General features: G+C 34.8%; 1 protein-coding gene across 5 annotated transcripts in view; it reads left to right on the forward strand.

The window, feature by feature from the left end:
* C3H8orf34 (chromosome 3 C8orf34 homolog) overlaps nt 1-16,560 on the forward strand; it is a 193,070-nt gene that overhangs the window by 92,406 nt on the left and 84,104 nt on the right. For all 5 annotated transcript variants that reach the window (XM_031604863.2, XM_090137683.1, XM_090137681.1 and 2 more), the window contains one exon: nt 12,652-12,787. In XM_031604863.2, the coding sequence (XP_031460723.2) occupies nt 12,652-12,787 (136 nt within the window). The remainder of the gene's footprint in view (nt 1-12,651; nt 12,788-16,560) is intronic.

Below are 16,560 nucleotides of genomic sequence, written 5' to 3' on the forward strand. Positions count from 1 at the left end.
TGAGCAGATCAGGAAGGTCATTAGCCATGGCAGAGATTCACAGGGTTATTATGGCTCAAACTACCTGGAGTTTGTAAGTTCAGTGTTAGCTTAGACTTATCTCTCTAGTAACAGCAGTGCACCTGCTGACTTCAGAAGGACTACCAGCTTCTCTTGTTGGGTTTTCTTTTAATGACCCGACATTCATGTAGAAGTATTTCTTTGTATATGAATGTACTGGCTGTAAGTTCTATAATCTGTAAGATATTTTGACTACAGAGGAGATGGTGGTAGAGAGAGTCTGTGGATGAGAGAAAACAGAAATAACAGAATTTGGGATATGAGAAATACAAAAACAAAAGTGAGAATTCATAAGATTAATCAAAGGAAAAATCTGTTTATAGCATCATACTATAAGCATGCTGAAAATAAATTAAAAAGAACTGGAAGGAGCATTTCAGCTGAAGGATGTGTTTGTATTGCCATAAGCAGTTAATAGATGCTTCATGTAATTGGTGAGGACCTTGGATGGTGAGGGAGAAACAACTACGTTAAGAGCACTTTGAAGCCTGTAGGGCTATAGTAAGTATAAATTGCTATTGGAAACTGGTGCTGTTGTTGTTGTTGGGTTTTGTTTTGTTTTTCTTCTGCATGTGGTACTGTTGGTTTAAGCTTAGTATCTCCATAGAATATCTTAATCTTATACACGTTTGCCTTGGAGCTATGAAAGCTTTGTCAATTTTTATCGTTCAGTCTGATAATAATAGAAACAGTATCCTTATGCATAAACGACCTTTTCCAAAGCAAAAGGTATTAAAATGACTGCTAAAACTCATTTCTAATATCTACCTAATATGTCCTCAAATAGTACCTTATAGGATTTCAGCCACACTTTCCAAGGAAACTAAAACTGATATTTCATGCTGACAGAGCTACACAGTTATTTTCATTGAAGTTTCTTTATGAAGTCCTGTGACTTCAATAAATTAAACAAGAAGTTATGGATGATTAACTGGTTTTATATCACTGGGTACTGAATTGAAAACATGCTAAGCTGTTTTTTCAAATCAGATATTCTGATTGCCTATTTAAACCAATCCATGTATGAGCAAAAAATATATATTAAACAAAATGTTGGATAATATAAGTCTAAACTAGTCCAATTATCAGTGCAGGAGAACAGAGAGAAGATGGAAACAGTTGAGCTCTCTCACCAACCTCATTGTGAGCCACACAAGAACTACAGTGGGGATCTTGGAACAATAAGCTGAACAGGAAGCAAACTTAAAAGAGTTAAATCCTGTTTTCACTGCAGTGAAATACGATTTTGGACACTGATGTGTATAAAGCAAAGATTTCACTAGGAGGGAACGTGAAGAGGGATGATGAATCACCTTTGGAAGAACGTGTAAAAATAAGGATGGAAACGATTAGAAAAATATTGAGAGATTGAGCAGCTGAAATCAAAATGGAAATTTAATAGGATATATATATGTGTATACGTGAGGGTAAATGCATGAAGCTTATACATTCTTGGCCCTAACAGTGGAGGTTACAATGTGCATTTGTGACAGGAGGAGGAGTTCTGAACAGGAACAGAAGATTACATTTATTAGTTTACTGTTTTCTGGGTAATGCTGATGTAGCCCAAGTTTCTTAAAGAAGTATTCTATCTTTGAAGTGTCCAATAATGGATAAGGAATAAAATAGCAATGGAGACAATTATAGTCATTCTTTTGCTTTTAATTCTCTTCGGAGAAAGTTTAGAGACCTGGAAATAATTAAATATAAATAAATATGCAAATAATAGGATTTTTTTTTGTTTTGATTTTTAATCATTTGCAAAGAAAGACAAATCCAACTGTGGCTTCAAAAAGGTCTGTCCCTTTATTTTATTAAAAACAGAAGTTATAAAAAGATTTTTTCTTTTCAGTTCAATGAGAAATAAAACTTGAAAAGAGGTTGTAAATGGAACAATAAGAATATAAAATTGGTCTTAAACACATAGTTCACAATAAAAGCATGATAGCCACATACTTAGTTCTGTCCAAGAAAGATAACATACTTTTTTTTTTTTCTCTGAAATGTTCCAGCCTTAATGTAGAATATTTAAGTGTTGTTGACCTTTGAATATTCCTATTTTTGAAGCTACAATTGGTCGCATTGATACACCAAACTAATGTTGCAATTCTTTAGTCATGTCTCTTCTGATGTATAATTTCATCTTCAAGGCTGTTCAGAGAGGTAACATAGTCTTCTGTGCACTGTAAAAAGTAACTTTTGTATTGTATCCATTTTATATTTATTGCTACTGTTTATAAATCATTATTAGAAATCACGATTTATTGTTTGTATAAAATGAAATTATATGATTGCTATTTTTGTACATAATCTTCTGCCTAACTGAACCGAAAACATGAAACTTTGAGATGGAGAAAATGAACCATAGTAGCCATGTGCCAGCTTTACAGCTTTTATATTCTTCTCATTACTAGTAGATTTCTGAGCACTTGAAGGCAAAACAGCTAGTTTCTTCTGCAAAAAGTTACCCAGATGGGTGGTATATGTCTGCATGTGGCTTACAGAAAAGCTGCCACATTGAGCGCGCTCAAGTCCCCCTGTGTGGCACAGAAGAGCAGCTGTAACTGAATGCGCAGCCCCTCCTGCAAGAGCCCTCATATCTCTACTACACATAATGAATATATTCAAACCTCACTTACTTATGGAATTGTTTCCTCTTGTTCATCTGTTGTTTCTCTAAAAGTTTACACCAGCACATCTCAGCCAACGTTTTTTTTTCTTGAAGTATGGGTTACTGTGTGTTTTATTTTGGATATTGAGAAGCTGACTGAATGGTTGCCCTTTTACGTACACAAAATAACTTTATGCATTATTTCATTTGTATTTCTGACTCTCAGTCAGTGGCAAATGATAATTAATGACTGGAGAGAGAATTCCTTAGAATGTCAAGATTTAATTATCAAGTCACTATCACCTAAATGCAGAAATACTATAAGTAATGTCTGGGACAAAAAGACTTGGCAGGGTGGCTGACAATGCTTTGCAGACTCTTTTTCCCATTTGTCTATAAAGGGAGATGTATCTTTTCAGAGGATGTTGTCAAATGTGATTAATGTCCTTAGAGGGGAAAAAAAGCCTTTTGGTGTTTCTGAGTATTTCCGAGAGAAGTTTATTTTTCTGCTGTTTTTCTGTATATGAATAGCAACTGGATTATGTCAGTCACAAGTAAAAGGGCTAAATGTATCATTTATAAAAAATATTAACATAGTGGTATTTGAATGAACACTTGCATTATTCAAAAGAAAGTATTATTTGCTTTGTGAACTTGGCTTAGATGGCTTATGGGAGGCAAAATGCTGTTAAGGTGTAGTGTCTGACTGCTAGTTGTTTTTTTTTCCTTTAAATACGAATTGTCTATTGATCTGTTTAGAAGTATTGATGAGGAATATTGGATAACATGCTTGCACAAGCAGGCAAAGCTCTTCAGTGAGAACTACCGAATTCTATAAACAGAGAAGTCATACTGCCCTCGCATTACTATTTTTTAATAACTTGTTATTTAGGATTTGTTATATAAATTTGGTTTGTTCCTAATGGACATTGCTTCTAACTTGGAAATGAGCAATACTGAATCACAGAATAATTTAGCAATATTTTTCATTACCACGAAGAAGTGTGATTCACAGCTAGATGATAGCAGAAATGACATTAATCATTAAGAAGGGAGCCTTTCATTGGTGTGATGAGAAATTATGATAACTGCTGTGGGTATTTTCTTAGAATACTTGCTGAAAGCATTATGAGAATGTTTGCAGACTAAGAAGAGACATTGCCCAGGTGATAGGGAATAGCGGAAGGTTTTGATAACAGAAAGCTTCTGGCTCAGGGCCATTTTGAGATAATGTTATATGAGGCTTACTCATCTGAAAGCATACATAGTTAATGAAGAATGTCATTCACAAGCTGAAAAAGAAGGATTTCCGTGGACCTGCTGAAATGTTATCAGGTGTTTAAAAGTGTTTTTTATATTTAGGGGAACTGAAGAAATGTTGCCTTTGAAGAAACACGATTGAATTGATATGACATCATTTTGTGGATGAGCACGTGTATCTGTACGTTATTTTAAGGATAGTATTTGTGGTAATGAAGTAAATAAATAACAAATTTTTGATAATTTGATACATAGAAGACTTCCATCATTTCTGGTAACTTTCAAAGTTAAATACCGAGTGTACATAGTGCAAAATACTTTTGCACCTTATGGTGCAGCTCTAAGAAATAAGCTGAACTTAACTGAATGTAGACAAACAAGAATCAAGGAGGAGCAATCATATTAGTGGGAATGCTAGTAAAAGGAGAGAAGGGTGAAAATGGGACACTCTGTCATTGCGAGTAAGCTACTGGATTACAAAACTGTGTGTCCTCAGTAACTGCTGTTTAGCACCTTGGAGATTAAGCTAATTCATCCACCACTTGAGGTAATAGTATTTCAGGGACATACAAACTGCGTTTGTATGCTTGAAAACTACAGCTCTTACATGTTGTCCTGACTTTTTTTCTGATGCAATCCTACGTGTTTTCCTTTTGTTTGAAATAGATCTTTTCTGCTGTACATTGTTGAAGATGCTTTCAGGATTTTTTTAATTATTTTCCCTCTTATTTCTGGTTCTGTTCACACTGAAAGTTGATCTCATTTCATTTGTAGGTTTATCTATCTATCAGTCAAACTGATGGCACTCTTAAGAATTTAGTGCAGGTGGTTCTTTCTGAGAATGAGAATGTGTTGAATTAGTCATTTGTCTTCTGTGGTTCAGTATACTCTTTTCTGCTGTCCTCTTCCAGTACTTCTTGGGATTTTGCTTCCTTTGTCCTTGGTTGTTTTTGTTTATTTGGTTGTTTTATTTTAATTATTTTTTTACAGTTCTTTGATAAACATTTGCTATGTAATGTTGAACTGGCATTTCATTGTGGAATCTCTGCCTTACTCTCAATTTAAAAAGTCTCTTTGAATGGATAACCTGCAGCTTCTATACTCTGCAGGGGATGTCATACTGTGGCCACCAGGTGATGTGGCTCATGTTCTTTTCCACTGCTGGCTACTTCAGAGTAGTTTTGTGTTAGATCTATTGGAGTTTCACAGCTTTTCTATTAAGCAGTGATAATCCAAAGGACTGCATTTTGCAATAACTTAGATAAGTCTTTGGAGTTTCAGAGTTTTTGGAGTCATTAGCAGATTTTGCTTGAATTCATTGGCATAATGATTTAACTTAGCATGCCTTGAGAAGCAGAGTTGTCAGATGAGACTCTCTGGTCTGTTCACAAGATGACTGTATAGTTTTGAGATGAGATTGTTTGGGCGAATGTGTGGTTCTAATACAAATCCAGAAAAGAAAATAATACTGAGCAAAAGTAAATTCAAATCTTATGTTCTGTGTGATAGCAAGTATAAGCTAGTTACATGAATTAACATGTTGCAGTAACTCAGAATTATTTATGCAATAATCTTGTACTGCAGTGTTTAGTGAAAGTATAGCGATCACATTATATGTACCACATTTATAGTTGTTTTCCACTTGAGACAGCTCTCTCTGCTGTGTAATTGTGCAAGCATTGTAGGAAATCCAAAACCCACCTGATTTTCTTCTATCCAAACCAAACACAAGAACAAACATAACCCAACAGTTTGCTGAACTGGAAGGTTATAGAAAACAGATTTCTAGCAGACTAGCAGTACTTACACAACATTCCAAACTACACAAGTTTTTTAGTAAGTTTTTTTTAAAAGTTTTTTTTTTAAAAAAAGCTTACATTCCTCTTCAATAAAAAACAAAAAGAATAGGAAACTGTATCATTTACTTGGAGCTACATTACCTGGCTAATCTATAGGCCGTGTGGGATAGTTTTGACGTACCTGCTAGTTTGCCTGACCCAGCTGGAAAGATAAAATTATATTTAAAAATTTTACTTTACCTTCTCACAAAAGACATCAGTGGTATGACTTTAATCAGGCAGTGAGGAAGAGCATGCACTGTCAGCTGTGATGCCACTGGTATGTTGATGGTATCCAGCTCAGTGTCTGCTTTCTTGAGTATATACATTGTGGTCTTCCAGATGTTCCAGTGTTTGGCCAGAATACAGGTTGTGATGGAAAACAGTCAGTCATGTCTCAGGACGAAGCAGAGTTGATGGGAGCTGATAAAGGGATGAAGCTAGAAGTGAAGCTTCAGTTATTGACTCTCGTCTTGTAGTCATTCTTATCTTTAATTCCTAGGTAACAGAAGTAACAATGATGGTATTTGTCCCTTTGCAGATCGGGACAAGTTTGAAGACCAATATCAGAGATCCACAGTTTATTTCTTCTGGCTTGTTATCTGACTACTTGGTTGTTATGGTAGAATTATTGACATGTCTGCCTCAGCAAGAACTATAATGTCTTTCTCAGTGTGTTTCTGTCTTCATGACCATACTCTGAAAGACAAGTATGGTGTTTGACTGCATTTGCAATGCAATCATCTTAATTAAAAAACAAAAACAAACAACAACAACAACAACAAAACATGAGAAAAGTTACAGAAATAGAAATATTTCCATTGTGGTAATTCTTGTGCTAGATAGGCTTATGAAAGAAAGCATACAAATGATGCAAGACTGACATTTGAGAAATACCTGTGCTAGTATTTCTTTTAAAAGAAAGCTGTGGGAAGGTCAGGTATTACTGGAAATGCTTGGCATAAGATTATTTGTAATTTTTATTCTTTGCCACAACTTTCATTTCAATAAAAGGTGAATTTCCACTGGCCTCTTGACAAGCCAGCTAAGATTAATGCTGCCAAGGAGCTGGTAGAATAAACTAAATGGATGCAAATAGATGTGAATTTATCCCTTACTTTGAAAATTGATTCATACAAAATTAAGTTGTTCTTTAACATCTTCTCTAGCTGGAAAATCACTGTAGATGCTTTAGCTTTAGTGAGCTGTACTGTTGAATTAATTATTATTTATCTTACATCATTTTTGTAAACATTCATACGGACATCCAAATTACCAATTTCATTCAAAATAGATTTAATGAAGGAACATGTGAATGACAGTGTCATGTGAAATTCAATATTTTGGCAATATTTTAAGGAACATCTGTAGTACATTAACCAAACATGCTAGAAAAATATTACAGCTGGCTACTCTTCGCTAGGAAATAAAGAAACAAACAAATTAAAAACAAAATGGGACCTTTTAAATAAGCACTTCTTTTTTAAGTCCTGATATTTTAAGTAGATTTTAAAAATACTCACTGATTTAAATGTTCTGTTCCTGTGGAAAAACTTTGGTTTTCTTTAAGAATGCAGATGAGGTCTAAATTGCATATTCAAGTAAATATAGTGTAAATATAAGTTATAGGATAGTAATATATATATATATATAGTATAAGTATAGTGTAAATGTAAATTGTGCCAGAAATGGAACTGATTAGAGATATTGATCAAAATTTCCTTTCAAATAAAAAGTTGTTTTACTTTAAGCTGAAGTGCAAAAAAGGAAAGTTTGTTTGCTGAGGACTAACGCTGAAAAACTTTCTTTTTGATGCCTTCTGTCTTTCAGAATTTCTGGTTATTTTGTGGATTTTCTCATTGTGAATTATAGCTTTGTACATTGTTATTATAGCAAAAGTACTATTGTACAATAGATATTACAGTTGCAGTAATGCATTATGTGAAATATGTGAATATGGCATAAGTGAAATATTCTATTTTTTCTTTTATTGGAAACATCAAAATAATGAAGATATTCTAATACTAGATTCCTTTTATTGTAAAAACAAAGCAGTGAATGAAACTACCTAGATGACAGCACATTGCAGATCACTATTGGTGTGGAGCAACCATGTCTGTGTAGTCAGTGTTACTTAAGTAGGAGTTGGCTATTTGCAGCTGTTATTTGTGCTCCTACATTGTTTTGCCTTGGATGCTCAGTAGGGTGTAAGTGAGCAACAAGCCAGTTCTTTTCAACTGTGGTTATGGACTTTGTCATTTAAATCAAGTGAGACTATAATGTTGCAACCCAATCAGTGGTTTGGGCCATTGGGAGACAGGAGATTTGCTCTCTCAAGTTCATTTACCTGATATTGCTTGAGGGGCTGAAGTCTGGACTCCTGATTCTAAAGATCTTCTCATCCCCTCCAACAGTATTGCTTCAATCTGGCCTGCCAGCAGTTTTCTGTGGTAAACAAATTCTCTTCCCTGTGGATAAAGGGAGAATAAGCAGGAGATGGAGTCAGCAGGCCAGTTCTTTGTGCAGTTGTCTAACATAGTGAAGTGTGCTCTGATGAAAATAGAACAACTTAATTGGAAAAGGCTACCTTCTTTGTTAATTCTAAAATAGAAATATGGAGAAATTGAAGAAAGATTTCTTGCTGATTAAAACAGAACTTTAATTGCAAATCCATTTTCTAAGTGTATGCAAAAGTGCTACTTGTTACTACAGCCCCAGGTTGATTTTGATTGTTTTTTTGACTGTGGGGTAGAATTCTACTGAACTGGAAATAATACACGTAGAGGTGGAGATACAAGTTCAGGGATGTGCGAAATCAGGCTTCAACTTTTTTTTTAATATGCATCTGACAGTGAAAGCACAAACACCAGGAAAATTTATTGTCATCTTTAGATGCTTACAGAGTATGTTATCTTCAGAACATTGGTCTCAGGAATCTAAAATGGCTTGTAGGAGTGAAAGTCTCTTGATGAATCAACTTAAGACAATCTTTGCATCAACGGTCAATGCCAGAGGTCTGTATTGGGTGAAAATTTGATATTTTGAAGGTGTTAACGGAAAAAACATACTAGAATAAACTGTGTTGTCAGCTTCATAACCTCAAAGTCATAGAAAAATAAGAGAAAAAGAAGTGAAATGTCCTGTATCTAGTGTATTGTGAAAGATAACTCCAGTTTTGCTTTGGTTGAAGTAAATGATTAAGTTTCAGGAGTGGAGTATAAGGCCTTATAGATTAATGGTTCCTTTCTGTCTTGAAGCTTAAATCCTGAATGTTCCAGTAATTCATTTGGAATTCAGGTAGGATTTTGGGGTGCTCTGTTGATGTTGGTAAGAAAAGTTACCTAAAGGAGGGATGAGTGGTTAGCATAATAAGAAACATACAACTATGACATACAGAGCAGCAGAAAAGCCTAGAATATAAGCAGAACTTCTATAAGTAGTAGGCTTTTTATTTTACTTAACTTTTTTATGAGAGTACCAGAGCATATTGGGTCTGTGCTTAGTCAACAGTCCATGACAAATCAATGCTATCTACAGGCAATACATCAATATCTGTCCTGATGGAATAACACTGCCTTCAGAAATTCACAGCTTCAGAGAGAGAGCTGTTATTTTAATGGTGCATCAGAATTGACTGGGGACCTGCAAAAACATAAATTAAGATTCATTATGTTTACTCCCACATGAAAATATTTATTGGCTTTCTTAGCATTAGAATGAACAGAAAAACTCTGAGCAATCGTAATCTCTGTAAAGACGAACCTAGACTTTTTCCAGCTTTGCACCTTCTTGAATACTAATTCAAGAAGGTGGGACATTACACTTTGCAATGGAGAGAAGAGGCAAAAAATGATAATATCATATCAAAAAATGTAGAACAGATCCTGACTATGTGAACCTCCTTTGGAAGTGAACTTTCACGTATTTAGGAGAAGTCTTTCATAAGAGCAGCTCTGGCTCTGTGTGTGAGAGTCTTTCAGAATCCTTTCAGAAGCAAAATATTTTCACACCACCTCATCCCGAGACATTAAACAATCTTGCACAGATTCAAGAATATTATTCTAGAATATTTGATAGTCTAGAATATCAGTGCCCCTTTCTCTGTCCCCAGTTCCTCCTCCTCTTCTTAACAGGACATAAATAATTGTAAACAACATCCTCTTCAAAAACAGTCAACTGATTACTAGGATATGTTCTTTTTTAGCTGAAATAGATACCTTTTTAGTTATGAAACTTGTCTTTAAAAATTCACAAAGAATTTAGCTTTGTGCAGCATTATTAATAATATGGGAAACATCTGTTGATGTGCTTCATTACACTTGTGATTCTTATCTCACTTTCAAGTATTTTTTTTTGTATTGTTGTGGCGATACGTGAAGCTGTGTAGGTGCTTTTTTGGTTGTTGGTTTGCTGGGTTTTTTTTAACCACATAGGGACATCCTTAATTAAAATTTTTATAGGATGAGTATACATAGGAATAACAGTAAATGGAAGAAATACAGTGCACCATCATGCATTAAAACAACACATTTTTATTAGCACAAGTGTGATTCTATCTTTATCTTGTTCTGTCTTTCATTTACTTGAACTTCTGGCCTATCACTGTAAAAATATAGGTACCAATTTTCTAAAGATTTGAGAGGTTTAACAGTATTCCTGTCCTCTGTCACAGACGTGGTCATCAACTTAGCTTTTTTTCTCTCTTTCTCAGTGAATTATCTCATTGCTCCTCAATAAAATCACTGAACTGGTCAACTCTATCATCACTAGTTGGTCTAGTAAAGAATACAATGGAAAAGATTTAGTGTTCCCAGCTCTGTAACTGAATTGACTTCTCAAATGAATCTTTTTTTGCTAAGATTGATTTATTACCGGCACGTAATGTTCTGCCAACTTGTCTGCTAATGACAGATATAGGTACATCTGAAATCCAAGTTTCTTGCACATTCAAAAATTCACTTGCTTTTCTCTTGAGAGAAGAGTTGACCAAAAACGGGGAACATGCATGTTTTTAACATACAGAGTCAAATGTAAAAAGGTATAATAGAGGTCAGCCTACGTCACTACTTCACTGAAACGTTGTTAGTTATTAATCAAGCAGGGAACAGCTGAAAACCCACATTTTATGAAATCACATCTGTTCTGGGGGAAAAAATAAGGCATATGCTTCAGTTTCATTTAAACTGTAATCCATCCCGTGGTTTACATCTATTAAAAAATATAGAACTTTTCACACTTCTTTAAAACAATTTAACATCATTTATTTTAATACATAGTATGTTCCAGATACGTAATGCCTTCTCTGAAATGTCTCATGAGTGATTGATTTTATAACTCTTTATCATATATCCTTCCAAGTCCTTTGAATTAGTTTGTATATTAACTACAGGTAACATTTAAAGGAAGAGTTGTGGAAATGGTGTAAACTGAAGAGACAATTACTGAAACTGTCTATATATATCATTAAGACAAGGTGAAAGGAGGGTATTCTTAAGCACTGAAATAAAATTCTGCAGGTAAGAAGACCTAGTTCCAGGACTTTGGTGGCAAGAAATTCATTTACTTTTAGTTTTCATGTGCTTTTATTCTCACCACAATAGATGGATTTTGCTTATTAAAATGGATGTCTCCCAAAAAGAGTATGATTAACATGGCATTATCCTGCCAATCTGACTGGTACTCCACTTTGTAATAACTACTTGTGTAATTTAAATTCCAGTTGAACCCATATAGCTTCTGATTTTAGAATTCTCTGTGACCTTTTACTGTCTGATTGCACAGTCGACAGTCAGCCTTTTTGTGCTTACTGCTTCACTTGGATCCTTTAACGTCTGACTTCTTTTGTAGATATAAGTATATGAAAATGTATGTACATACATTATCTGAAAGACATTTTAATTAGATGATAACATGCTCTATATATCACAAACCACAAGCTTCAGTCAGAACATGGAATGGTTGGTGCCCATTCAGTAGCAGCTAGTTAGTGCTTTGTTTGTGTACTTTTCAGCTAGAACCAAATGGAATTATAAACAACTTGAAGTTTTGCTTTATGGATAGACTAGGTATACATAATGTGTCTATTTTATATGTTATAAAAAATAAACAAGTCATGTTAGGGATGTCCTGACTTTTAAGCAGGAGTCTTTGTTTACATTCTAACTCGGCCACAGTATTCCAGTGTAATCTAGGAAAAATGGTTTTCCAAGAGCCTCAGCTCTCTTCCTGCAAAGTGGGAATGATTTTGCAGTAGTATAAAATCCAGTCATGATAATTAGTTGCTCATATATTACAGTGATGCGGTGAGCGTAAGTGTGCTCATAATGATCCGTTTTGTGTGATATACATATCTATTTCAAGTATTTGGGGCTCACTTGGAACATTTTTGTTTTAGCAATGCTGTTTCTTTTCTAAGTATTGAATAATAAAACAGCAACAAAATCTCAGAGGAGGACCATATACCAGCCTATACCAATACTCAAAGAAGGGCCATATACTCAAAAAAAGTGAATTTTCTCTTTGGTATGGAGCCCTATATGAAATTGAGATACTGGTCAGCATCACTTGACAAAGCAAGTGGCAAGTGTGTTTGCTTGCTAGTTTTTATAGATGAACTGGAGAAATAAGGATGAAAGAATAGATGGCACTGGCTGAAATGGAAATGCTACTGAATATTTTTGAAGGAACCCTTTGTATCAAGATGCTGATACATAAAAATAAAAACCATCTCAAGTGTGTTTTTTTCCTTAATATTATTGGAGTAACTCTGTGATTTTTTTCCTAATTTTTAGTGATCCTGAATAAATTTTGCATGAGCAGAATTACAAAGTATTGTTACAAAAATTAATACTCTATTCACCTAGTTTTTCTGTTTTGTTGCAGAGGATCTTGATGACCTAAGAATGGAAGGAGTAACAAGTCTGATGTCTTCTGGGAGCAAATTCAATCAAAGTAGAAGTGCTCATCCTGCTGAACCTCAAGCAAAGGTCACACTGAATATCTGTGCAAGATGTGCCAGGTAAAAATGAAAACCACTCCATGCTACCAAATACATTCTTTTCCCCAAGTTTTCGGATATGTATTGCACTTTGTTTGGGCCAGGTGATGACCTCTCCTGTGCTACGTTTATTAAAAAAAAAAAAAAAAAAAAAAAAAAATTAGCAACTAGCTACCCTATGACCTCTGGCATCTGGGTTGTGCAACTTAACGTTTATGCTTGATATGTCGCGTCAACAATGAATCAAAGAGTGTAGTTAGTCTTAGGCCTTACTTCACAGCTTGAAACTATTTTAAGCCTTTCTGTCTCTGAATTTCATTAGTTATTTGAGCTTCTGTGGTTTTTCAGGAGATGAATCAGGGAATTTAAAGGTTCAAATCCAATTTGAAAAGCACCTGTATAAATGGAGATTTAGTTGCACAGGTGCAGTCCAGGACTTCAAATAACTGCTTCTTAGCACTTTATAATCTCATCCTGTTTCACCTCTGAGAAATAATTTAATCGGGTTGAACCCCTTTTGATTTTGACAGCTGGAAATAATTCTTGCATTTACAGTATGGGGGCCAAATAAACAGTTTGGTGATCCTGTAGCCAAGTCAACTTGGGAATGCAACACTAACTGAAACCCCTTAAATTTCTTAGATGCATTCTTCTGTGTAGACAAAAGCTCATTTGGAGAGAGGATTTAAGCCTGTTTAAATGACAAAACTAGCCTTCTCACCCTTCTGTTAATGGTTCAGATTAGCAAGAACAATACAGAGGCATGCCAATTTTATCTGCCTGCTTTGCCAATGGCTGCTCCATTGTGTAGTTTGAGAGGGGATTAGGCGCTTGTAAATAAAAAGCAACCTGTGGTGAAATTAAGTCAAAAGTTTGGCCATATGCCACCCTACGTTTCTACTTTTTTTTCCCCCGTTTTGCTTGTAAGTTACTACTTTTTTAAAGGCACTTATGTAGGAAGAGGGGCTCCAAAACGCTCTCTGATGCTCTGGGACTATAGCTATAGGCATACTGAGTATCTGCACAGTAGCATCTCCTCAGCACAGTCGTGGGGCCTCAAACTTCACTGGAAAAAAATTGCATGTATTATAAAATGTTTCCTAACAACTAGCTACGTGAGAGAATGACACCTTTTTTCAACTTGCGTTGGTTGTCCATGAACTATCATGTAGAAAGGCAAGGAAATGGAAATGTTAATTTTTCTGCATGATCTCTTAGAACTTAAAAGTCTGTAATTTATAAGAACTATATAGGTCTTGTATGGATTAATATGAAGCTTAATTAAATTTTAAATTCCCTGAAATAGCTACTAACAGCAGGTGCCAAGATGCAATATATCCTCTCAGTTCTGCACATCAGGGAGCATACCACTCAAATCTTGGTCCAGTCTTAGCAGCCTTGGCTATTGTTATATTGTCCTTTAGCTGACTGTACTACATGATGCTGCAGCCTGAAATATGAATTACCCTTTTCTCACTTCACTCTCAGAGAATGCAAAGCAATACTTTGTCACCTGTAGGCCTTTATGACACACTCTACCCTGTTTAATGTCAGGGAGGAACTGGATGATACCTACTTGACTGGTTCTTTTTGCTCTTCTGGTTGCAGTTCAACAATTTCTTTAAACTTCTGATAGACTAAAAAATAGACCATCTTATCAGTAGCACGAGGCTTAAAATTGCTGTGTATTCTGTTGTGGGGAAGCTTCATGATGAAGAAATCTATTGTTTCTTTTGGAGCATTCCTTCTTTCTTACTCAGTTCGAGGACACCTTTCCGTTCTTCAAGACAGAGTTCTCATTGCAGTTAGCTCTGTTCTTGCAGTTTCTTCATAGTGAATTTGCCAAATGACTTTTAGTAGAAGCTATATGTTTTTTTTCCTGTTTCTTTCCATGGGCAATTCTCTTTGCTGTTACTCAACGATATAGTCACTGAAAATAACATCAGAAAATCAACGTCTGAGCATTTGGATCATCTCTATGAAGGTTCCTCAGTGTTGGCATTTATCTTCATTGTTATGTGAAAACCGAGGATTTATTTTAAGGTCATTATACAGTATTGTAATGCATTTATTTGTTTTAGAAATTTTAGTTTCATTCTTTCGTATTCTCTGAGTAGTCTCGTGCTATACATAAATACTTTGGGCCTTCATTGTAAGCACATTTGAATAAAGCTGAAAAAGTAGTCAGTATAAGTTGTTATTATCCTTACTTTCAGCCACAATTAAACACGTCTGTCTTCTTAATTTTATCCATTTTTTTGTCTAAGAAACTGATTTGAAATGAGTGGACCTATTAGTGGCAGTGGGTATTCGGTAGCTAATGAGTCCTGTCAGAACAGATTACCAAGTCATGTTTACTGCAGGTATTTTGGCTGTCAAGTAGGAGGAATATGACTTTTTTAGACCAAAAAAAAAAAAAAAAACAACTTTTTTTCAGACAAAAGTTTAATTTTACTCTTATGTATACACTATCCTAGCTCTGTCAAATTACTGTATTTTTTTTAATGTTCCACCATTGTTTCATTGTACAGTCATGTTACCTCCTATGATACATCCTACAGAAGCTTCACTTGAACATTTTGTGGCTCTTCTGAGATGGATTTCTGATGCAGTGTTTGACACAGTGTTACAGAAAGGTCTTCAGAAAGACTGCCAAATGGGAGTGCCTATAGAAAGAGTTATAAATCTGATTTGTTACAAAGCAAATTAAACATATTTTATGTTTTGAAGACCGCTTGGAATGCTGCTGAGACTGCATTTGGTAAAACTTCCTCTGTCGCTTTAAGTCTCCTAGAAAAAAATGTAGAAGCTTTTTCAAGAATTGTAAGACTTGAGACTGAGAATGGACAAAGGTAGAAATACATATATATATATATATATATATATATATATATATATTTTAAACAAGTTTTTTAGAAACTGACATCTTATCATGAATGCTGATAATTTCACCGAGCATCTTCAAGAAAAACAGATGGAGTTGTCACAGCCTAGGTCAGCAATTTTAATAAAACGTGTTTTTCACCCATCTAGGAGATGAGGGGAATCCTTTCAAGCTATCACACCATGTTATATTTTAGAGCTTATGATTTAAAAAATGAAAGAGGAAAAAAAAAATGAAACCTCTGACAAAAAGAATAATAAAAGTAGGCATTAATTCTCCTGCAGTATAAATAGGTTTGTAGGCTGGAATGTAGCTGTAAGAAACAGAGAGCTTGCTGTTTTCTGTATAGATGTTTCACAAACGGTGAGTAAAATGCAGATGGATAACAGCTTTAAGAGGGTTTTCAAATGGAGAAAGTAGCTACAGGACAATGTTATTCCCATAGCTGCTCTTGAACTACATCACACGTTAAGCAGCATATTAAGTCATCTAAATAAAAGGGTGACATCATTCACAAGGTAGAACAAAGCAAGATTTGTAGATACACAAAAAAGGGGCTACAAAAATAACTGTATTTAGAATAATTGCTTTTTGAAGTTTTGGCAGGAAAATTAGCAAAAGCAATTTTAGTACAGCCAACCTGGATTTAGATCACTTGAGCGAAGTGTTTACAATAAAAATTCCATTTTGTCTAGGGGTGCAACTAGTTGGACTGAATGGACTGACCTATTCTGTAAAAAGAATTTTGTGATTTCTTTCTCACGTACAAACAAAACAAATTGAGCTTCATTTTCAGCTGATGAGTCATGAGGCACCTTCACACATAAGCAAAACTCATATGTGTTAAATAAAGGTGTAAGTGACAAATTGTAAAACTGAACAGTACTTCCACATTTTCTCACATCTTGTT

This window comes from Phasianus colchicus, chromosome 3, assembly GCF_987193195.1.
Source record: "Phasianus colchicus chromosome 3, bPhaCol1.hap1.1, whole genome shotgun sequence".
NCBI classification, from domain to species: domain Eukaryota; kingdom Metazoa; phylum Chordata; class Aves; order Galliformes; family Phasianidae; genus Phasianus; species Phasianus colchicus.